The sequence below is a fragment of the Channa argus genome, chromosome 2 (assembly GCF_033026475.1).
Source record: "Channa argus isolate prfri chromosome 2, Channa argus male v1.0, whole genome shotgun sequence".
Taxonomy (NCBI): domain Eukaryota; kingdom Metazoa; phylum Chordata; class Actinopteri; order Anabantiformes; family Channidae; genus Channa; species Channa argus.
Genome location: NC_090198.1, coordinates 22,703,607 through 22,728,364, shown reverse-complemented (window position 1 = coordinate 22,728,364; position 24,758 = coordinate 22,703,607). Strand labels below are relative to the sequence as shown.

The following is a 24,758-nucleotide window of genomic DNA, read 5'->3' as shown; positions in this document are numbered from 1 at the left end:
GACTAAAAAGACAGGCTTTATTATGTTTAGTAATATAAGGATGCTCTGTTGGAAGGACCAAATTATGCTTTAATCCCCAGAATCAACAGAAAGCTCACATTACTGACATTAATAATGTGAAAGCAGGGGTGTGTTACTCCTACCATCTGTTTACTCTGTTTATTTTCAGGCTGAAAATACCCCATATCAATATTTTCTTATTTCGTTTTTATGAAAAGCTTGAAAATAGGTTTTTGAGATAATTTTAAATTGCTTATTGCAAGTATTGGGATTTATTTAACATTTAAAGAAAGCAAATACTTTGACAACATATACAGTTTAAGATTGAAATGCAGATATGAAACTTGAGGAACATCTTACTTGAGCCACAAAGCAGCTCCTTTTTACATAAGGACCTCCAATGGGGCTCATTTAACACAGCAGTTACATCAGATCCTGTTGATCCAATGTCTTATGCAAAGATGATTGGGTCATATCTCAATTGGGGCTCGTTTTTTTCTTATATAAGTGATTCTTACCTACCTACTTAGGTTTGTGTATTAGCTATCAAGGAGGTGAATGGGTCTCATCAACAGCTGTTGAGGCTGTTGTCGATCATGCTGCTTTATTTTCAGAACTTTATTCCTGTGCTTATTGTTTTCACACTTAGACAGGTTCAACCATGATGCGATGACTGTGTTTTATTCTAATACCTTCAGTACTTCTGTGAAGTCGGCTCCACTTTTTTTTTTTGTTCTTTCGGCTTATCCCGTGAGTTCAGGGTTGCCACAGCAGATCATTGTCCGCATGTTGATTTGGCACACTGCACAGCTGGGGATGGGAACAGGCTGTTAGAGGTACAGTTTCTTACCCAGTGACACTATAGCTGGGTCCGGGGATCTAGCCACTGACCCTGTGGTCAGTGGATGACTTTCTTACCCACTGATCTACAGCTGAAGTTGTCTCCACATCGATCAGTCAAATTAAAGTATGGATGTTTCATCTACGATGAGCAGGTTTTTGTCTTCACACTCAACCAACCTAATCAGCAGCTCCACTGGCACTTCAGGCAAAAACTTGACTCTCAAAAGGAAAGGAGGGTCTACTGTCTACATGTAAGTCAGTCTCTGTGGAAAATGTCCTACTGCACACCTATACACTGATACAGTGTGAAGATATTTATCCTCTCTGTTGGCCTATTTAGACCACATATCAACATTTTTGTGCTTGTATGAATGTTTTGTTTTTAGAATTAAATACTCACCTCTTGAAACAAAGTGGAGCATCTTGTCAAAATTACAAATGGAAGATTTTACATCTAATGAGTTGCTTTAAAAATGATTAATGTGGCATTTAATTATGAATCTTATTCTTCACACACACACACACAAAGCATTTAGTGTCAGATCTGTAATATGAGTCACCTGATTTCTTTTAATGCTGAAAATTATCCTTTTACAGAAGATTATAGGATTGTGTTGCAGGTTCCATCAGTACTACACACATTGCATTAACAAAACCTAATCCACTGGACAATTAATCCATCCAACAATGAGACATCAAGATAAACTAACAAACTGCTTTGGGTTAGTAGAAGAAATATTTTTATTTTATTGGATAAATCTGTGCGTGTGTCTTTGTTACTGCTGCAGTATGACTCAGTATCTGTAAAGTGCTTTTACCTTATAAGAACTTTGGCATTTTATAATATAATGATATTTGACAATGTAATGCTGTAAATTTAGACAGAAGTTTAAAAAAAGAATAGATTTGCTATTTCTTACACATCTAAATACTATATGATTGTATTCCTTTGTGTTTATAGTTTAATGTTACAGCTGTTAATCAAGTTATGACAGAATGACAGCTAATATAAAAGTTACGTGGTAAGTTTGAGTTTGGTAACTAAATGCTCCACCTTTTCCTTGACATTAATTAAAATGTGTTTTTGAGCTTTACAGCTGAACAATGTTTTATTCACAGCAGTGCATCTAACATCATGCCTGCTTCTTTGTTTGTAAAGAGACTGTGAAGACCAGCAAAGCTGCAAGAAGAGGACCAGGTAACAACAGTTATTTTTACCTTTTTATGTATAGAAACAAAAATGGAAATGATCTATTTTGTTCATTTTACAGGAAAACTCATAGTCAGATAGAGAAGAGACGCAGGGATAAAATGAACAGCTACATAGAGGAACTGGCATCATTAGTGCCCGTGTGCAAAACTAAGTCACGCAAACTAGACAAACTCTCAGTCTTGCGTATGGCAGTCCAACACATAAAGACATTACAAGGTGAGAAAAGATTAATGTTTATATCCTTAAATGTTAGAAGATCCATATATACGTATATATGTGTGTGTGTGTATATGTATATATGTATGTATATATATGTGTGTTTGTGTGTGTATATGTGTGTGTGTATATGTACTGTATATATATGTGTGTATATATATATATGTGTGTGTGTATGTATGTGAGTGTGTGTGTGTGTGTACCTATCTATCTATCTATTTATTTATTTATTTATTTATTACCATCTGATTAACATTCTGTCTTTGAAAATCAGGTTCTGCTGCTAATGTCTACAAAGAAGTTAATCATAAACCTGCATTCTTATCAGAGGAGGAACTACAACACGTAATACTGAGGGTTGGTGTAACTTTATAGATTATTCTTTTCTAGATTATATTATAGATTTTTCTATTCTATATAACTTCAGTGGCATTTTTGAGTATTTATATGCAAACGTGTAGACATAGTTCTGTGGCAACAAACACTTTCCTTCCAACTACTACAAAAGTTAGTTTTAATAAAAATCAACAATCTTCTAAATAATAAAAAGTCCCTTTTATTCACATCAATACAATAAAACAAAAAAACAAACAAACAAAAAACCCTTAAAGACATTGTATAACCACATTCTTTGCTTGAAAGTTTAGCTATAAAGTTTCTACAAATACACTTTCTTACATTAAATATTAGCTGTTGAAGATAATTTCATGAAACATGAAGCAGCTAAAGTGCCAGACGTTGTCCTTTGCTTGGGTGTGAACCAGAGCTAAAACAAGGGTGAATATTGTTCCTAAATTAAACACCTCGGATAATACATGTTGTGTTGCATGGGAAGTGTTTCCAGCTCGTTGCGCTGCCCTCAAGTGGCCAAAAAAGTCTCTTTTTGTCTTTTTAAAGTTTTTAGGTTTTCAAACATTGGCAAAAGAAAAAGAAAAAATCATGCCATCAACAGGCAGCTCAGACGAGAAGCTAAAATAATGCATTGTTTCTTTTAGACTGTGGAGGTAAAAGGAGAGCTGAGCGATAAAGCACAAACTTGAAACCATTTACTGTCCCTGGGTGAAGGAATGTACAAAGAAAAAGTGTCCAACTATTCGGCTCACGCTGCTTTGGCCACAAAATCAATAGATCAAGGCTTGGGGTGTATTCTCATCACAAATACAATTTTGTTTTGTGCCACTAAGAGCTTTGGGTCAGCCCTGACTGAATGGTTTTCAGATTGAATAATTTAGATGTTATAACCTGTGATGTGTCCCTGTAGAAACACTCTTGGCTTTTATGTGTCTCCATCTCCAACCCTGTCTCCGGAAAATTACGGCCCTATACAACTAAATTGCAAATTTCAACCACGGTACGTTTCCTGTGAATGTAATGACAATACGTTGTCTTGTAACGTAAAGTAACCCTAAAGTCAACTGTTTGCTTGCCTGGGACCGGCTGGACTCTGGTAGTGAACCCGTGATGTTGGCTTGACATTGTACACCCGGCACCTTCCCCAACCACTTACGGCCAGTTCCCTTTCACTTAATCAAAGGGCCGTTTCATTCAATCAAAAAAGATGTTGTCCCCACAAAGACGTAATCGCGTTTGCAGTTTAGTTGTATAGGAACATAATTTTGTAGGAGACAGGATTGTCATCTCACTAACTGTCTGCAGGCAGCTGATGGCTTCCTGCTTGTGGTTGACTGTGATCGAGGGAAAATATTGTTTGTATCTGAATCAGTTTCCAAGCTCCTAAACTATAGGCAGGTAGGTGCTGTGTTCTTTTTTCCATAATATTAAATATACTGAAAAATGCTACATATTTGACCTTACTAGTGTACAATGAGAATCTTCTGTTTGTCATCAGAATGACCTGATTGGCCAGAGCCTGTTTGATTACCTGCATCCTAAAGACATTCCCAAAGTCAAGGAGCAGCTGTCCTCAGCAGATTCTGTACGAGAGAAACTCGGAGATGCTAAAAGTAATAATAATTGCAAGATTGCCTCGTAAGAAATGCAGACTTGATGTCAATCAAAGGCTTTCTAAAATAAAGATGCATTAATGCAAACATACGTGTTATGTATTAAAACAGGTTACATGTAATTTAAATGATTGTATTGGAAATAATTACCCAACCACACTCTTGCAATTTGGTTTTAGACTAGTGCTTTAAGTTATCTTAATGAGCGACCACAGGGCTTCTGTATTAGCCTAAATAACATATTGTAATAATATGACATCTTTCCTTTTCATGTTGAACCTATTTCTTTAATTCTGGTAGGTACTAGTATGTATTTTATTGGTGTTGTATAGTAAATTACAATTGTTTTCAGAGTAATTTTTGTTTTTCAGGTGGACTCTTAGTGAAGACAGACATCAACCCTGCTTCCTCAAAACTCTGTTCAGGGGTGAGACGCTCATTTTTCTGCAAAATGAAGTGCAACCAAAATATGGAAGATGAAGAGTTTTCTTCCTCAAAGAAAAATGGTAGCACCATTTACTTAGTGCCTGCAGCTATTAATCTGAACCCGATCATCAAACATTAGTATTACTAATTACTTTAGAATGAATCTAAACCTTTTGTCTTTATTCACAGCAGATCGTAACGGCTTCTGCACCATTCACACCACCGGGTACTTGAAAAGTTGGTCTCCTCTAGATCTGGATGAGAATAATGAGCCAGACAATAATGGATGTTACTTAAGCTGTTTGGTTGCTGTTGGTCGCTTGCATTCTCACATGGTTTCTCGGCCGGTGCAGGACCATGTGAAGGTCAAACCCGTGGAGTTTGTATCTCGTCATGCTATTGATGGAAAGTTTGTCTTCGTAGATCAAAGGTACAAATCATATTTTAGATAGGAATCCTGAGATTTAATTTAGTGATAAATAAATAAATAATCCAGCATCAATAAAATATATGCTATTGTTCTTTTAAAGGGCTACTGCCATTTTGGCTTATTTACCTCAAGAGCTGTTGGGAACATCATTTTATGAATACTTTCATGAAGATGATATTTCTCATTTAGCAGAATGCCACAAACAAGGTACGGTATGCAGAACGAACACCACAAACATTTACTTTCAGATAAATATGGTTTACAACAGAAACTAAAGGAGGGGTGACTGTGGCGCAGGAAGGTAGAGCGGTTGTCCACCAATCTCACAGTTGTTGGTTCAATCCCCAGCTCCTCCGGTCACATGTCGAAGTGTCCTTGAGCAAGACACTGAACCCCAACCACTTAGTTGCTCCCGGTGAGTGTTGGCCAGCTGCATAGCACCTCCCCCATCGGTGTATGAATGTGTGTGTGATTGTTAGTGTGAATGGGTGAATAAGAAGCAGTGTAAGGCGCTTTGAGTGCCAATAGGTAGAAAAGCGCTATATAAGTGCAGAACATTTACCATTTGTCCACCAATCTCACAGTTTTTGGTTCAATCCCCGGCTCCTCCGGTCACATGTCAAAGTGTCCTTGAGCAAGACACTGAACCCCAACTTAGTTACTCCCGGTGAGTGTTGGCCTGCATAGCAGCTCCCCCATGGGTGTGTGTGACTGTGTGTGTGAGTGTGATTGTGAATGTGAGTGTGAATGGGTGAATAAGAAGCAGTGTAAAGCGCTTTAAGTGCTGATAGGTAGATAAGTGCTATATCATTTACCATTTAAATGTGTATCTATATATTATCAAAGACAAGGCTCGCTGTCTGTGTACATCCAGTGTGGCAGTCTAATCTGCTCAAGTGGAATCCCAGTATTTTGCTCCCATTTGTAACAGAATGATGCAATGGCTGAAAATGTGTGTAGTTCATCTCTACCTGTGGACAGTTGATGCACTACCTGTCCTTGTATCCCCTCTTTCACTGTCTGCTGTAAGTGCTGCGAATGAGAGAGAAGATCAATACAAACTGCTACAAGTTAAAAATAAAAGACGGGTCATTCGTCACACTACGAAGCTGCTGGTTCAGTTTCATGAATCCTTGGACCAAAGAACTGGAGTACATTGTTTCTATCAATACTGTAGTCGGGTGAGTAAAAACACAGTATATATTACCGTCGTAGTTGCTGCAGTAATTAGCTCTAAACACAAAATAAATCAGAGGCTGATGGGAAAGATTTTTGCACTTTTTGGACATGCTTGATTCTAAACTAGAGTAATGGAGATAGTGATAGCTAAATTTCGACCAGATTGTGATGCTCAGTGAAGTCTTTTTACAGCACACCATTAAACACTTATTATTATTAAACATATTTTTAGTCCCAAAAAAATAATAAGTCAACCTCATGGTGGCACTAGAGGATAGTGGATATCTGGACCACATTTTGTGCCAATCAATCGACTGTTAAGATATATCATAGTACAAGTGGAAATCAGAATGTATCTGTACAAGAAGTTGAAAATTTACTCTGAAAATTACACAGAATTCCATCTGATGAATGTCGAGATTTTTCACTTTAATCCAGTCTTATCGATCATGGTGGAGCCAGCGGAAAATCAGGGGATCTTCAAACTCAGCAGGCATCATTCTCTAAAGGCACGAATATCTGGACAAAATTTCATGGCAATCCATCCAGTAGCTGTTAAGATATGTCAGATAGACAGACACTGCCATCCTTAAAGCATGGCTGTATGTAGATGGCATAAAATATGTCAAATATGAGAAAATGTTGTTGCAGGAGAAGGGAAACCTGATCGCCAAACTGTGCCTGGAGGTGGGAAGATTGAACCGATGATTGAAGAGGAATTTATGGAGAACCATGGGTATAACTGTTCTTTGTACATTACAGTTGTTAATACACATATACAAGACCACCAAGTAGCTTTGGAACATTCCATAATATTTGGGAACACACTGTCTCCTCAGTGTCATTATGTTACAAAACTTTTGAATTTTCGATTCACACTGATTTACTTAATACCGAACACCCTAAAACACTGTTTACTGGTGAAAGGAAGGATAGTGTCATGTCAAAGGGCCAAAAAGTATTGAGGAGGCAGTTTTAGCTGTAGCCTCTGCAGCTATGAAAATCCTGGTGGTGGGAAAAATTGAGAATATGGGCAGGGAGATGGAGAGAGACAACTGAGCACAAGAGTACTCGACAACACAAGGAGCTGCAACGTCAGTTCAGGATGAAGAGGATGTATTTGAAGGACTGGAGGCAGCAGAGGAGGATTTTGCTGTGGGCTCCAGGCCTCTGTCTTCAGGACAGGCTGAAGGTGGTCAGGATCTAGGAGCAGGGGGAGGTGGTGGAGATGGTGGAAGGGTACAAATATCTTGCAGTTCACCTCAAAAAAAGACTGGACTAAACATGCAACACAGCGGCTGTCAACAGAAAGTAACTCTACTTCCTGAGGAAGCTCTGGTCCTTTAATGTGTGCAACCAGATGCTGCAGATGTTTTACCAGTCTGTTGTGGCCAGTGCAGTCTGTTTTGCTGCTATCTGCTGGGGCAGCAGCATCACAACCAGTGACAACAATAAACTGAATAAACTGATTAGGAAAGCTGGCTGTGCCCTGGGGACCTCTGTGGAAAGTCTGCAGTTGGTAGTTGAGCGGAGGACGCTGCAAAAACTGTTAAACATCATGGAGAACAGCTCACTTCCTCTCTACGAGCTGCTGCTCAAACACTGGAGCCACTTCTGCAAGAGGCTTTTTCAAACTCGCTGTCACAATGAACGGTACAGGAGGTCATTTCTGCCAACAGCCATTAGTCTGTACGATGACTCTCCGCGGAGTCAGGAGACAGACCTTCATCATTTTATCACAACATAAGTACAATAACTGTAACATACAGCTCAGTTCCGAGCCCAGGTAAAAATGGGAAGATTGCGTGCATTGATAAGGTACTACATGATTATGGTGATAATGAAGAAAGAAATATTGAATAATTAATATAGACTTTTTCCAATTTAAAAAAATGTGTACTGTATTGTTGAAGAGCTTGTTAGTAACTAAATAAATTGAACTACAAGAAATTGTCTGAACCATACAGGCAAGTACAAGAAATATGGTCCAATCTGGTCAAAAAGACCAAGCAAATGGACAGATGTACTGTATTTAGGTCTGAAATTGGTTTAGACAAGAATTTATGCAAATATACCAGATGCCCAAGCTGTATGAGAGCTTGTGAAGTCAGGGAAGCTGCCATGTATGCAGAGTTTTGCACACACACACAAAAAAGTGGTTTAATGTACTTGACATACGCCAAAGTTGAAGAACAAAAAAGATAACTGAAGCTGAAGGCCTCCCTCCTGAGGCTTCTTGGGTTACTGCCTTGACAGATGAAATTCAGCTCCCAGGAGCCCAGCAGCTACAAAACTTTTAAGCTTGGCCCCTTAGGTTTTCATATCCGAACCTCTCTGGAAATGCAGAAAACAAAAACAAAAACTCCTCCACAAGAGCCTCAGTAGCTTCAGGCTTGTCCACCACTGCTACCTGATCCACCTCTGTACCTGCTAGTGATTAATGTTTGTGTCATTATCTCTGGTAACACAAGCACTTTTAAATTTGGTAAGAACACCAGACACGATGCTCCTTTAACTCCAGAACTTAACTCCACATACATAAACATGGCTAATCAGACTTGGTAACAATGTAGAACGTTACTGTTTGAAAGATATCAAAGATCTTGGGCCACAGACCTGACAGTGTGATTACAAAATTGTTTCTGTTGCCAGGTACATTTATCAACTCCATGTCAAAGCTATCAATTTCATTTATATTGTTTTAACCATTTAAATCCTCCTGGTGCCTTTGTTATACCTTAAATGTAATGATTTGACAAGTCCAGAAACTACATGTACATTAAGATTATAAAATGCGTGGATAGAATATACAAATAATGTTATATCGCTGTCTTTATTTCATGAATTTAGGTTTATTTTTAAACAACAATTTCAAGCTTTGCACAAAAAGGGTTCTGACCACAACAGCCTGTGCTTAATATCTTGGCTGCAGGAGTAGCATAACATCACATATCAGATCCAGCCAATGACTACATACCCCATTACAAGATTCAAAGACATCTGATAGCAATGTTTCTGGAGATCATGACACTAAGTGGTGATAACTGAATTTCTCCATGTCCAGAAAGTCATATTGGCTTGGTTTCTTAGCGCCAAAACACATTTAGTAGTTAGGCTACCCAAGAGAATCAAATCAAATTGATCAGTGAAATAAAACCTGTAAGAAAATAGTGACACCACAAGAGTGCTCAGCCAAACCCATCAAATTAAAGTAGAATAATATTGTAAATAACAATGTTAACGTGTTTTACTTATTTTTTTCCCCAAACAGAAAAATAAATTCCTTTGGTCAAGTAAAAAATAAAATCAAAATAATAGTGAACTCTTCCTTCAACAGTCTCACGTCCTGTGTGTTTCTCTTTCTACAGTCATCCAGGTTCTTGAGGCTCTAAGGCTGCAAAGGAGGTGTCAAGGCAATATGGTTATGGTGCCCCTGGCGCTCCATGCTGCACCATGCTTGGAGTAGGATTAGAGGAGTAGGAGAGGGGCAGAGGCATTGAACGAGGACCAGTGTGTCTTCAGACAGCAGGTGAAGGTGCATCAGGATCAGGCTCGTTGCTGTAGTTGTTGCTGTAGTGAATCCCACTAGGTGGATGATTAGGTAGGATGTCCAGTTCATCCACTTGAGGGCCAGGGTGCATCACCACCAGCTGGTCTTGGGGGATGTCTGCTGCTGCCGCCGCCAAATTGGTAATGGACTTTGACTTCACACACTGGAAGTCAACGTGGCGGCTTTTACCCTCTTCCTTTTCCCAAGACATCCGGATGAAGGGCCTCTGTACATAGTTGTAAATGACTTCTGGACGTCCACCTGGTCGTTTCTTGACTTTCTCTTTATATGTAGGGTAGCCTGTCCAAAGAAGATAAAACCATTAACTCCATTAAATTAAGTTTTATTGTAGTTACGTTACATTATTTGTTTTTAATTTAGATCTAGTTCCTAGAATATGCACGGTACATTTACTATATACAATGTATGAGTCATTCAGGTATCCTTTATTAAAGAGTTTGTATCAGAAGAGAAAAAAACAACAACCTTCTACAGCTGGAAACTGAAACGCACCCCAGATGTTAGTAAATTTACTGAGCACAAAGTAAAGTTTTACTTTGACTAATCTTCACAGACTACATTTGCCAGACATAGGCCTGCATAGGCCTCAACGGTTGTTTTGTCTGCGTCATTCTTTCATTAATGATGCAATGCTTGCATGCCAAAATGAATGAAATAATAAAATAACAAATTTCAAACTAATTAATTAATGCCAATTGGCAAATTAGGAAATATTGTTCTGATAAAAGGCTGATGACAGTTGCCTTGTACTTAATATGTTTGAAATTACCTGCGCTGTTTTACTTGGTACTTTAAAAATAAACTGAGGACAAAACTATAAGAGACCACTGTGCCTTTTATAGTTTACCTTTGACACACACGCACACACATCACTGTTCCCTTGCTTTCCAAATCTCATGGGCAGGACAATAGAAATCAGTAATGTATACAGCTTTATCCTTTGCCTTTTCTACATTATTTTCTGAATGGCAGCCATTTAATAAAAGCCTGACTGCCCAAAATTTAGAACAACTTTGAGTGTAGTATTCCAGTCATATGTTATACACTTGCTATAAGTGAAACTTTTGGCTTGTGTTTAATCACTAAGGTTTTGCTGGCAGCACCACAAATGCTGGCTGCTATGAAATTAAAAAATATTCTTTATGTAAGTTCACTTCACTTACCTTCAATGCCCAGTCTGATTTTCTTTAGTCCTCTCTCCTTCAACACTAATTTGGCCACATCTCGATTCTCAATATACTTGAAAAACCTGTACAGTTTTGTACTGTAAATAACTGTAAATAAAGAGAATAAAATTAACCTTGTTTATTACATATTTTTATTTGTATCTGTAAAAACCTATGTATGTATATCGTATTAGCGTATACTTACTCTGTGAATACTCTTCTCCCATTTGTGGCGGATATTCTTCATCCCAGTCCACCACATCATCATCAGTAAGGACTACAATATGACATTCCCTCTCCCCGCTCTGAGCACTGGCCACCATCAAAGGCAGAACCATTTCCTCCAGGTAAAACTCAAACTGCTGCCGAGCTCCATCATTGGACAGCTCATGCATCAGGGCACCTGATAAAGAAGAGTCGTGAGTTACAATGACATTTAGCAGTGTTAAGACTTGTCCTACTCTAGTAGAGAGGCAGTGAAATGGCTCAGACTATTTAATAGAACAATCCTAAGGTTCATTTGATACCTACTTTGAGACTGTATTGCAGCAAGTGAGTGTTTGAATTAACAAAAAGTAGTTTTCATTCCAGCAATATTTACAGAATAAACCGCTAAAGTACTGCTCTTAAGTGTTCCATGTTGAACAAAGTTAGTTTGAGACATGTCCAAATTGAAGGAAAGATGTCAAAGAAATGTTAAAATCCTTGATTTAGTCACTGTATATTGTGAATAACAGCTTTAAGATAAAAAAATGATCAAAATTAAATAATCTACAAATATTTTTAACCTTTATTTATTCACTAAGATGCTGCCTGTCTTTTACAGAACAATGATCATCCTTAATGTACCATAAATACCCTACAGCTAAATAGCCTACCTGCATCTACATATAGTACCTGCCATTTATGTTGCTGCTGCTCTGCTGTGATCTCAAAATTAACCTCTCGGGTGTTGCCACGGCTTTTGTTTGTGAGGAGGAAAAGCAGAAGCTCATGAGGAACAAATGCAGTTGTTTGGCCGGAGCCTGCCACTATGTGCCTAGCGTTTTAAATCCTCCACACATACATACAGACAAAGCAAGGAAGTACACTGATCAGCCAAAACATACACTTGTACAATCCAATACAGCAGCTCGGCCATGAATTCTACTTCTACAAGGTTATAATTTCCAAAGTTTTAAGTTAAAATTGTTAAAAGTGAAAATTCTACTATGTATTTATTACTGAGATCATAGTTGAGTCGTTAAGAAGTGCATCATATTAAAAGGTGACTTTTAGTAGTACCTATATAAGTAGTATGAAAGGTTTGCTCCATTTCTCCACACTCTCAATGTATTACACATTAATCAATCATCATGGCCCTGTGCTGAAGCGGAGACCATATTGTCCACATTGAAACATTTGCTAATCAAATCATACAAAATTAAAAGAATTCTCTGAAAACACCTGGACTATCCTAGATTAGCATTCTAGCTAAATGAATTATTTACTTTCTGAATCCTCTTAACTTCATGGGAAAATCAAAGGACATAGTAGTAGACTGTGCAGGACTGAACATAAACTAAGTAAAAAGATAATAGGAAAAAAATTGAAACAATAACAGCAGAATATAAACGTTTATATTTCTAATCACATTACATTAAATCTGCTGGGTTTGATTTTAATTCTAATAAGTATGCACTGTGTTAAAAAATGTAAGGGCTTTCACATTAAAAATACGACTTTTGAGGATTTGATCCCCAGACACCCTGTTTATGGTGTGTAAGTGTGTGGAATGGAGTGTCAATGGTAATGTGTGAAACCCAAAAGAAACACTCACTAAGGTCTCTGCATTTGATGGTGCTGTAGTCAAAGGAGATGCATAGATAGTCACAAGCCTCCCGCAACTCAGGGATAGAGATTCCATCAGGACAACGTATTATCCCAGATTTGTAGTAATCCTGGCAATTAGAAGAAATCAAAATAAAGGCAGTTATTTCAAAGCTGTGCTAATACATGTATTTATGACATACATCAAGAGAAAAAAATTCAAAGTTTTTGAAGTTCTAAAGAAAACCACAAACAATTCCATAACATTTCCTCTTCATATGTGTGAAACAGAAGTGGTTTGTGAGACAAGACCAATTTCGGAGGAATTTGACAAAGACATATAACCTTATATAAATCATACTGGACTCAGGCATCCAGGTAATATAATGGCTAAGGTGCAATCCATCCAATATAGTCACGGTTCAACGTCCAGCCGTGGGACCTTTTTTGCACGTCTCACCCTTCACCTTTCCTGTCCTTATCTCTACTACTGCCGTCAGAGGAAGGCAAAAAAGCCAAAAAAATTTAAATAAATAAGTCAAACCAGAGCACTCGCAAAAAAACATTTTTAGTTTATAGATACATTTATTTTATTTCATTCAACATAAAAATGGATACAGTTAATGCATTACAGTTTAGTAGTGGCACAGGTTTGTGCCAATGCATCAACTATAAAGCATGAACAGCAAAGAAAAATGTTAAGGGGTCTTTAAAATGTATCAAAGTCTACCATAATAGACAATAAAAATAGACTGACCAGAATAGCACGGAAAACTGTTGAGCTGATGCCTTCAGCGACCTCATACTCCCCTTTCTCGTTCGGCCGTGTGAAATTATGTTCTCTTCCAGATCCAAACATTCTGAAATAAAAAGGAGCTTTGCTTTATTCTGTAAATCAGAGAAACTGGAAAATGTCCATAACATTTACTGTATCTACATTTATAGAAATAGATTTAATTCATAAATTCGTGACTAATAAATATAACAACATATTGTTGCTATAATGAGAGCAAAGAATAAGAGGCATAAAGTAGTGTACCTGCCCAACATGGTATTGGGTTGTGCAGTAAAGATGGAAGGGTCTACTACAAAGCGCGTGTTGTCAACAATCAGAGTGACTCTTTCTGATGTCCTTATGTTTCGGTTCCCAACACTTGCACTTGCTCCTCCCTCCTTAGGATTGTCGTAGACAAAAACCATTTCTCCAACTGCTAGGCTTTTGAATGTCCCTTCAGTACTGGATAGACTGCTGTTGCGACTGCTCACCACCCCGCTGCTGCTCGAGCCACTGGGAGAGACTCTCTGAGGCCGTGGACTACTGGGCCGCGATGATGGTCCACCATCTCGTTCACGGTCTACACAAAGACAAGCAGAGGAATGAACCACAAAGGACAGTTTTCACTTTTAACTTAAGTCACAATTAATACAGTAAAAACCCACGCACCAACATTTTCAGCCTGATGAGTTTTATTAATTACTGGGAAACACACTTTAGCAACCAGCATTCATAGCATCTTTGGCATACTGCTGATTAATAACCTATTGGTCAGAAGTATGCCAAAAAAGGTTGTTTATTTGATCGACCAAACATGTGTCTTCTAAACAAGACAATATAACTACAAGCTTTCTTGGCTTAAACACAAAGAAGTGGATTAGTGCTGACTTCATCAATTTACAGCCAAAATCAGCACAGATAGAAACCATGTCAACCATGTAAACTGTTCTTAACAGTAGTTGCCAAGAGCTGCAGACATGACACCCACATAAGCCCTCTATTCTTTCCATGCATACTCACCACTGTTGTGCTGTCGGGTGGGTGAGGTGATGTTACGAATGCAGGGGGTGAGCTGGCCTTCTCTCTCATGTGAAGAGTCCCTAGAGCGATCGCTGGAGCGCCGGCGGTCCCGTGAGCGATCACAGCCCCCACTTGCACCATGTAGGCTCATCTTTCTCTGTTCTGCTTTCACTCGAGATGCTTGGACCGGACTGCTGCTTTTCCAACAAAAGCAGACTTGACGTTACTCTCTTTCCGAAGAGATATTTTTTTTATTTGTTAAGTGAGTAATTCTGATAAACAGACACACCCATTCCTGACAGAGCCAAGAACGTCACAGATGTTTTGCATATTAGTTATTTGCACAAATTAACAAAAGTATAAAAAGAACAAAATCTAACAGATCATGGTATATATTCTGCTTACAATTCAACAGTCACACATTTATATAAGACATATTCATATATAACTCTACATTTAAATAAAAATTCTGACTCACAGAGACTGTTTACTGGTAAAAATAAAATCAGTATATATGTTTGATATCTTTTAATAAAAGATAGAAGCTATAAGCACAGATGTATGTTAATAACATGTAGTGAGTACAACCCACTTAAAGACCACAGGCAACCTTACAGGCTGACCCTCCTTGGTCTGAAACAAATACACAATCTCTTACTCTTTCTGTCTCAAAAAACTTCATACAATCAAACACAGTAAGATGAAAAGCATATACTGTTATCAAGGTTATCATTGTTTAACTTTCATTACCAAAGCTAACCTTGAAGGTTAGGAGCACACTGAATGATTTACGTAAAAGTAGAAAAAGATATTATGACCTTCTCATGCAATATATTACCTATTACAGAATGGCCTGTATTATAAGTTGGTTTCATAAGGATGCCATATGTTTGCCACTTCTTCAAGGTTTACTTTGCATCTTTAGTTTGAGCTTTTCGTTAGATACAAATAGCTTTAAAGAAATCACCTTTGACATAAATTGCTGTTTTATTTGTTATGGTTTACAGGCAACGTAACAAATAGATAAAAATGACCTTAAGATTATATTAGCTATGAGAGTGATTGTTTTTTCAAGCACTATTATACAACTAGCTAAAATAAACATATGAGAATCTCTATTCATTTCAGAAACATTAATTGAACCATCAAAAATGTATATAAAAAAGATTTATGTGTGACAAATATTTGCTTGATTAATCTATAGTCCTGTCCTAATCGCGAGTGACACAAAAGTAGTGCTGTAAACTTTGCTTTGAAGATCTGTCTGACATTTAGTTGGCTTACCTCGAATGCCTGCTGAATTTACGAGGTCTGCCTGTTGCTTTTCCTTCCCAGGTTTCGCTGTAGCTGGAGTTACTGTCATTTGACTGCAGACGTCCTTCCATCACCCGTAAAGGGGGGACAACGGCCTGGATCTTTCACCGTTCATAATCTGTTTAATTATCAACAAGTCAGTTATATCCCCTGATCAGCCCATAGCAAACCACTAGCTAATTGGCTAACGTTACTTCCAGTTAACAAAATTTCTTGTTAGCGGTGCAGTTTTAAAGTAAACCACTCTTGATATTTCCGGTTGTAATTTAAGTTAAATACCTAGTCTAATATTACACATCGACAAGCAAAATATTGTCAACTTCGTTGCCAGAGTGAGTCAGCCTACGATTAGGATAGCTAGTTTCCTGTGTTAGCATAGCAAGCTAATATCAGCTAATTAGCTGTGGTTGCTAGCGGTACGTTACAACAGCGCTAAAACAATATTTGAAGACAGCTATTCAACTACTGTAAGTTTCCCAACCGATCTAAGACAAAAGCTGTCATATTCTAGGCAGACGTGGATATAATATAACAAATAACTACCTTGTTAGCTACGTTTCTGCTGTAGTGTAATCTCAAACGCTTAGCAGTTAACCAGCCATCTCCTTTCAAAACACTCATGCACTGACGTCCGACGTGTCAACCGTTGTCGGTGACGTAATCACGTACACAAAGAGAAAAATGCTAAGGACTGCTAAGTATCTGTTCATAAATGTGCCAATCAAAATTATTCTGATAAATTTAATTTAAAAATGAAACTGTGTTGAGTACAGTCGATTGGTTGTCTTTACAGTACTAAGCACATTTTGTCTTTTTTCCTAAAAAGGTAATCGAGAATTGAACGACATCGGCAGGTCTCGCGATAATTAAAAGTGCGAGCTTCTGTTTTTTTCTACTTAACTTTAACAAGTTGTAAACATTTACCGCAGAAACCTTTCAACGGTAGCTGCTAGAAATTTTTGAGGGAATCAAAAATAAATACCTACACCTAAACGATCATGGAGTGATTGTACTAGAAAGTCTAATAAATTAGTAAAAGCAGTACATTTTAATCTCTGTGCAGCTCCGAGTCTCAAGGAAGCTAAATGAAGTTCTGAATGTGAAGAAGGTAGTAAGATAATGGATGCCTGTTCAAAATCACTATCCAGAAAACTAAAAGTAATACACTACAATTTTAATAATTTCAATCAATAATAAAATGTTTACATAAAATCTCTGCAAAGAGATTTTATATACCACCAAGCTTGAAACAAGGTGTGACTGGAGGGCCATTATCGGCTAGTGTATTTAGAGTAAGGTAAACTATGAGATGTGTTCAGTTAACAATAATGAGATGTTTATCAGCAAAGTGCGGGGAGTTGAAACAGGGACTTTTTAGAAGAGGTTTTGTAGAAGCAAATTAATAAAATTCGTATTGGAAATCAGGAGCAAAATAGTAGATGACTGAATCTGGCTCCAGGAAAGACTAAGCAAAAAAGGCCATAACAAGTACTGTCATAATAAAATAATGCCACATCAACCTTTTCATGTTGAACATGTGAGACTAGCTCTATAGATTGGCCTTATTGATACATTAGAATATGCAGTAAACAACATATATTTTAGAGAATTTTGACAATCGTTAACCAGAGGAAGAAATTGTAAGATAAAAGCACAAGAAAAACCAACAACTGATGTCCTCAAATAGAAACTTTAATTTTTGTAAATAATCCTTTTGGTGTACCTTACAAAATAATGTAAAAAAAAAGTTAAATGTTTAATATGAAAAATCTAATCTTCAGCATGAAAGTAAAAATAAATAAAATGAAAATAACAAAACAGACAGAAAATAACAAATAAATTAATTAATAAAAAAATAAAAATAAAAACACACATTAAAATTTGATTTCATTCTCAGTTCCTAAAATTTTATACAGTGCTTCTGTTTGGTTACCAAAACACTCTAAATCTATCGGTCTATATATGTATATATCTATACAGATAGATATAGATTAAGATATCTATATGCATATCTATCTATATGGATATGCATATAGATATCTATTTATATATATATAGAGAGAAAAAGTGTGTGTGAGTTAGATACAGGATACCTAACAATTTGTTTTCAACTTTTCCACATGTTTGATCCAAAAATATCATTTTTTATAATCCCTGATTGTCCGTGCTGTGGTTTGGTGCTGGCAACAATGATCTTCTTTAACTTTTCTTGGAGCCAGTCCTGTCTTTCTCCCACTTGTTTGTGTTCCTGAAAGTTGTGCATAAGTTGTACCTCGCTGATAGTTCTTTTTCTGTAGAAACAGAAAATACCACTGTTAATTCAAGAAGAATCCCCTGCTCACCCAACCATTTATTATGGTTATTATTAATGATATTATTAATGATCTATTTTGTATTACCTCAAGTGTAATATTTGAAATTGCCAAGACACAAACTAAAAGCTAAATTTACCTCAGTGGTTTAGTCTCTATGTGTAAACTGGTGAGGCAGAGTATGAAAACCAATGTTTCCAAGTACCTCAGTGAAAACATGCTGAGTAACTGCAACAAATGAAATAAAAATAGTAGTTAGAAATGTTATTAAAACATATTTTTTGCCCTGCAATATACTACTGGCATTTTGCAGCCTTTTGTAACTATGCATTGATAAATGTATCCACTATCATGCCATTCTTACCAGATTTTCTGTCCTTATATCCAAGACAAAGTAGGCAGGTTTTGATGCTTTAGTATGGGGAAAAGCAGTCAAACTGGTTGATCAGTCTTTTCGTGCAAGGAAAGTTCTCGCCTTTATATACAGCGTAGCCCTCCCCTGTTCATCGATGAGCCATTTTCACTGTTGATGTTGATGTCACTATTCCAATGCATTGATGGGAAAAGGCATCTGCATGACACCACCTCCACCACCACTCACAACTAACTCATCTTTCAACACCTCTACAAAGTTCCCTGTTTGTCACTGAGTTTTTGAACTTGTTCCATTTTCATCTGCTGTTCTGGATGATATGAGGCTTACGTGTCTGATATGAAACACTCTGCGACATAAATCCCCTTATTTGTTAAGATATCTTTAACTATGTTTCATCCATTGGGACTGCAGCGAAAACATATCTCTTTGAAATGGCAGTGACTGTCAAGCTTAATTTATTAGCAATGTAATTTATTTTATGGTTCACCTCATGCAAGCATCTAAAGGTCATGAAGAGGTGCAACTGGACCAGCATGAAGGGAGTGAAGCAAAGAGCCCAATCCACATTTGATTAATAGTTACTCTCAACCAGAGATGATCTCAGAAGAGAGAATCACTACTATTTAGTGCAGGATGTTCAGAGAGTCAGGTGGCTACACCTGCTCTTGACTGAATATCTACACATCTTACACTTACCAAAATTGACAAAGTCCCACTTGATTACAATATATAGTATCAGCTATGGAGCTCTCCAAGACATCTGGTCTGTATCAGATGTAAACGTTAACTAATTCTCATTTTAATTAAAACATCAAAGTATTAAAATAAATGCCTGTTTTATGATTCTGGGTGGCTTTTCTGACTAGAAATGGCACTAACTTGAATTTCTTTGTACTAAAAATTTGTTATACCATGCACACTTCATATAAACTTGCAGAATGATGGGCTATAGCTTCAGTACCCATAAGAACGGGTGGACCAGATATTTGAAAAAACATGCTTTGACAAGTACACAGCTAACTTACTCTTTTTTAAAATGTGTAGTGTTGCAATTGTTTGATGTATGGTTTGCAGATAACCTTGTCAAAATGTCACAAGGTGCATTAGGTAACCATGAAAGACATTTTCTAAATGTGGCAAAGGAATGGCTATGCCTTGACTGAAGCATATGTGCCACAGAAGGACCTATATATTTCTGTCATTAAGGTCCTCTGGACAATATACTATGTATTTACAGTGCCCTCAAGCAATTACTGTATGCACACTAACACGAGTTAGTAGATTTGTCTCTGCAGTGATGGACAGATTTAAATGACAAATTATTTACCTGTTTTTAGCGTGACATTATTTCATCTCATAATCAAAGGTCACAGTTTAGTTTGGCTGAATGACACAGACAATTACTTATGACCCCGTTACCAGAGTAAGTGATTATCACATATTTCAATAGCATAATTTGGTTTTAGACTTATGATCTACATTGGATACATACATTATCTACATTGCCGTTTTGTATTAGAAACATCGCTACTCCACTGAAATAGATGTAAGGTTATTGTGACAGGCCAGTGGCTCAGACTGGGCCTCCTCTGTGAGAAACAAAGGGGTAGAGAGGAGCTGAGTACATGGTATAGTTGATGCTGACCTGTGTCTTTATCAGGTCTCTCCATCATGCACATAAACAGCACTCAACACCACCTGTGGTTTCGACTGAGCTGGATTTTTTGCACATGTGCAGTATACTCAACTGAGTTTCTCTCATTACCTCATGCAGTCACAATGAGAACCATTTCAGCAATGGTATGCTGCTGGTGTGCAAGAGGACTTGACAGGGATTGATGGGAAGAATTGCACGCAAATCATTAACTTGGGTCACCCCCATGTCACAAAGAGAGTAATGCACATAAAAATGACTCATCTCTTTGAACTATATATAAGCGCGCCGGGTCTAAATAGGCTGCCTCTACACATATTGGGGTTTTCAGTAAGTTCTGATTTATTTACAGATGCTTCACTAACTGATTATTTAGCTCTTTATTGTACCTTTATTGTACAGTTATGTATTGATATCAGTCATTCAAAAAGTATGCATGCATCAATAGGGATTTTAATTTATATGTTTTCTTTGTATTGTATGTGTGAAGATAAGGAAGGACACCAGGGTCATGTAATGCCTTCCCTGAAACCTATAAAAGGAGTTACTTTTTTCATGAAGTGAGGTCACCTCGCTTCAAGGTATCATGTAACGAAATAAGATATATTTAGATTAACGACATCATCCCTCCATTGCATGTGAAACCAAACAAACACATAGGATACATATCTAAATCATGCTGTTTGGATAAGAGTTTATTGCTTATAAAAGGGGATAGAATCTAGAGCAGCAATAAGTCATTTGGATGTGTTTTGGATCTACTCAAAAGTTTCTTTGCCAAACAAAATGTTTTACTCCTTCACGTACCAGGTTTGCAGAGATATGCCAGTCTTGTCCGTCTCATTTTATGTGGATACCCACACTCACATCAATCTATCACACACTTTTGCAATGTCCATCTGATTACCCAGCACAGGTGGTGCTGATGATGGTGGTGTCAAGTTATTATGTCTTCACTGCTGTGCATGTAGACCACAACAAAGTCCACAGACTACAAAGAAAGAGCTCACCAAGATGGGGCCAGGTCAGTTTTTCTTCATTACCATCATAATTATCATTCCTTAATCCTCAGACCACATGATATTGTCATTATATTGTAATAATCTTTGATTGAGTCAGTAACATTTACTTTTACCTTATTTCTTTATAGGTAAATGGGGGTTCTATAAACAGTATTATCTGCCCCAGGGGAGCATTTCAGCCTTTAGAGGGAAGGAATCTGATGAATGTCCTCAAGTGACGTCACTTGAGTCAGTGTCAGCTGGCTCTGAAGACTATGACATTGAAAATAAAATCATCTGGAGAAGTTAGAAAGAAGTGAGTTCAGCTGTACCCAGCTTCTCGTTTCCACTTGAGGCTACATGGCTGCACCATTCCATCAAATTCCAGCTGTCTAGTGCCAAACGTAAGGCACATTTCCACAAAATATTTCCTTTCAGCTATTTGGCCCATGTTTAGAAAGTCTGTGTTTTATGCTGGAAGGTAAAAAAAGTTCTGCAGGTTTGGTTGTGTGCTCAACAGCAAAACCTTTTCATGAAGGGTTGTTAAATTTTCGCAGTATATAGACAAACTCAAAATAGTAACAAGGAAAACTACGCATTCAATTGTCCTCACAACAGGTCATTATAGTTTTATACACAAGAGGTCACTGTGATCCAACAATTCAGGAAAGCACAGCCAAATCCACCATATTGCTCTTCACACAAATAATTAAAATACTTTAAAGGAAATACTTTGAGAATCTTTTTGTATGGAAAAACCCTGTATCTAGGACTTAGAATGAAATGAAAACAACAAGAAAAATGAAATGTAACATCGAAAAACAGCAGACTGTTGTCTGACAATACAATAACACTAATACCAAGGGCAAAAACACAGAATGATTTTTCACACAGCCAGTCTCAGGAGAACTAAATTTAATAGCAGACAGCCAAAGAGGTGTTTGATCCATACTACAGTAGTTGTGGAAATCTCTCGAGCTGGGTCAAAAAGCATGGCGTCTATTGAAAGGGTTTCCATATTTTTTTCTGCTCTTGGAGTTTACCATGGAGACTGTACAAATGACTGTGCTTACAGTAATGAGTTTTTATTTGCCCTTTATACAGCAAAAAATGTTCAAAACACCACAAACATGTTAGAGAAGCATGTATGTGGACATACTTTAGAAATACTTTGCACAGTTTACACATTCAGAAACATTTTCTATTCTACAATGAAATGAAATCTCCCAAAAGAAAAAAAAATCCAATTACATTAGAAAATCCTTGGTACAGTTTTTAACATTCAGGCTTGCATGTTATGATAAGGACTAAGCAAACTATACAAATTTGCAAATTGACAAAAGATTTAAATTTACCTACACTGAACTGCTTTTGTATTAGAGGCAGAAAACTGGCAGATTGCTCAATATTTACCTAATAAACAATTTTCTCAATATACAGTACATACTAATGTAAAGTTGCAATGAAACCAGACAGAATTTCCTTCCCCCCATTATTTATCCTGTATCATATGATCTGATCAGAGCAGAGAAGTGTAAAAAAAAGGGTTAAAAAAAAAAACACAGCACAGAATACTACCATACAGGCATCCACCTTTATATGAAGAGAAAACCACCTCCTGCTGAGCTTCTTCAGCTGTTCCAGGTTTACACGCAGGTCATATGGGGATTGAAATGAATGAAATTGGAAGAGGTGGTTTCAGAACAAATTAATTTCAGATGTTCATATATGTGAGTGCTTTTATTGAGCCACAGTGGACTTTAGCTTTCATTGCCATAAATATAGTGTTGCTGTTTTCCTGTTCACATCTTTGTAACTCACTTCTTTTGGCTTCATGCACCTACAGCAGAGTGGCGCCTTGTGCCATGTCTCATGCTATTAAACTAATGGTGATAGATTTTTTTTTAGCATGCCCTTCTTGAATTTTTGAAAAAGAATTACAGTGAAGTCTGACAGTGAATAAAAATGAGCAACAATAAAACAGGAAAATGTAACACTGTTGGTGTTGTCAAAGAAATGACACTTACTGGCAAAAAAACAACAACAAAGCAAAATAGCGACAAGGAAGTGCTCAAAATGCATCTTTAAGGTGGTGACACTGAAGCAGTATTTATTCATATCAGGGAAAAGTGGACGCGGATCTAATTTACTAAATCACTCACTTTAAGAAATTATTAAACGCATTCATTTATTTATGAAAAATTATTAATTATATAATTATTACTTTACCCAGTCAACTTATTCTGCTTGCTATTATATATAACAGGCAGTTTACTCACTGAACACAAAAGCGATCTGACAGCTGCCACTTTTCCCAAAATCTGATTAGCTTTTTATATTTCAGTTTGGATCTGTGCCACCTAATGTTACCTTGATAATGATAATATATACTGACTCAAACGGAGCCACTGCTGTGCAAGCAAAATGCCAGCGCTGCCTCACTAACCCACTTTTCCTACTGTGTGAGAAAGAGGCCATATCAAGCTTATTGGGCCGTTGGAAGAACTACAGAATTACATGTAGAGTCTACACCTACCTGCTTTTTACAAATAACCAGATAAGTATGCTTGGGTTCTTGAAATATCATTTTATCTTTTACATTACTCTTCTGGTTGATTAAGTTATATTCACTGACCTTTCTGTTTCACACGGCACTTCGATAGAACAGAAGGACACAGCCAGAGATACTGAGCTGGACTAGAAGAGTCTGGAGGAGGAGTGTGGAAACCCATCATGCATACAAGACAAAATGCAAAAATATTGCAAAAATGAATCACCTGTAAGCAATTTTCTCACAGAGGCATCGCTTCCCGGTTTTTGCTGCACTGTAAATAAAATGCATTATGCAGCAAATGTAACACATTGCTATGCGATGATTCTTGCTTTTGACCTGAGAGGCGTGCTGCAACCATTTTTATTGATTTCGTCATAAACGTGTTTTTGTTTTTGCAAAGTCGTCATCACAGCACCCTACATTTGAAATTCACCATTCCAATTCAATCAACAGGGAACTGTGGGTAAGTAACAACAACCCTCCTAGATACTGTAGGAAGGCAGGTATCTTTTGTAATTGCACCCCTTTTAGGGCCATGCAACAAAATGGGGGCTACCTTATTTTGTGCTTTAAACAGTACAGTCAAAATGTTATTTGCTAAAACAACACAACACTTGTTTCACACTGCACTTGGGTAACAAAGTTCTCTGCTTTGTTCAGCCAGCCTCCTCTTGGCAAACTTTTCTGTGTCTGATGACTCTTATGTTCACTACAGCGATATGCAATATGTTTATGTTGGTCAATTTTTTCCTGCTTTTACAATTTTTTCAGTGCTGATACTCAGCATGTTTTAACATCATTGTGTCATAGTCTACCATAACTTTAAAATCCAAAAAAAGTCATTAAGGCATAATTTGAAATTAAAACCTGTAAGACCTTAACGCTGTGCCATGCATTACTTATCTATTTTCTCTGACATTCATTTAGAGAAATTA

At 37.2% G+C, this 24,758-nt stretch overlaps 2 protein-coding genes across 5 annotated transcripts; one reads left to right on the top strand and one right to left on the bottom strand.

Annotated features, from left to right (window-relative positions):
* The first annotated feature begins 1,824 nt into the window (after positions 1 to 1,824).
* On the top strand, positions 1,825 to 8,226 carry bmal1b (basic helix-loop-helix ARNT like 1b). 2 transcript variants are annotated; one of them, XM_067496480.1, is made up of 8 exons: positions 1,825 to 2,272; positions 2,547 to 2,629; positions 3,929 to 4,021; positions 4,122 to 4,236; positions 4,608 to 4,742; positions 4,852 to 5,092; positions 5,193 to 5,299; positions 6,123 to 8,226. In XM_067496480.1, the coding sequence occupies exons 1-8, from the start codon at positions 2,068 to 2,070 to the stop codon at positions 6,275 to 6,277; spliced, it is 1,134 nt and encodes a 377-aa protein (XP_067352581.1). In that variant the 5' UTR covers positions 1,825 to 2,067; the 3' UTR covers positions 6,278 to 8,226. The 2 variants fall into 2 exon arrangements, with proteins under 2 accessions (XP_067352581.1, XP_067352580.1); XM_067496479.1 differs by having other exon boundaries at positions 1,825 to 2,041; positions 2,115 to 2,272; positions 5,193 to 6,126.
* Positions 8,227 to 9,085: 859 nt separating this feature from the next.
* Positions 9,086 to 16,629, bottom strand: btbd10b (BTB (POZ) domain containing 10b). 3 transcript variants are annotated; one of them, XM_067496476.1, is made up of 9 exons: positions 16,470 to 16,629; positions 15,897 to 16,044; positions 14,613 to 14,809; positions 13,857 to 14,172; positions 13,575 to 13,677; positions 12,828 to 12,948; positions 11,214 to 11,411; positions 11,006 to 11,116; positions 9,086 to 10,121 (listed from the first exon to the last, which is right to left on the bottom strand). In XM_067496476.1, exons 2-9 carry the CDS (start codon positions 15,995 to 15,997, stop codon positions 9,790 to 9,792), a joined length of 1,479 nt encoding a protein of 492 aa, XP_067352577.1. In that variant the 5' UTR covers positions 15,998 to 16,044; positions 16,470 to 16,629; the 3' UTR covers positions 9,086 to 9,789. The 3 variants fall into 3 exon arrangements, with proteins under 3 accessions (XP_067352577.1, XP_067352579.1, XP_067352578.1); XM_067496478.1 differs by having other exon boundaries at positions 14,613 to 14,806; XM_067496477.1 differs by having other exon boundaries at positions 16,482 to 16,602.
* Between the last annotated feature and the right edge of the window lie 8,129 nt (positions 16,630 to 24,758).

Coding starts and splice junctions, on each gene's coding strand:
- bmal1b (XM_067496480.1), top strand. CDS start 2,068: ATGTATAGAAACAAAAATGGAAATGATCTATTTTGTTCATTTTACAGG. Junction 4,237..4,607: donor GAAACTCGGAGATGCTAAAA/GTAATAATAATT, acceptor TTTGTTTTTCAG/GTGGACTCTTAGTGAAGACA. Junction 5,093..5,192: donor TTTGTCTTCGTAGATCAAAG/GTACAAATCATA, acceptor GTTCTTTTAAAG/GGCTACTGCCATTTTGGCTT.
- btbd10b (XM_067496476.1), bottom strand. CDS start 15,997: ATGGAAGGACGTCTGCAGTCAAATGACAGTAACTCCAGCTACAGCGAA. Junction 12,949..13,574: donor CAGTTTTCCGTGCTATTCTG/GTCAGTCTATTT, acceptor TCTAATTGCCAG/GATTACTACAAATCTGGGAT. Junction 10,122..11,005: donor AATCAGACTGGGCATTGAAG/GTAAGTGAAGTG, acceptor TTCTTTGGACAG/GCTACCCTACATATAAAGAG.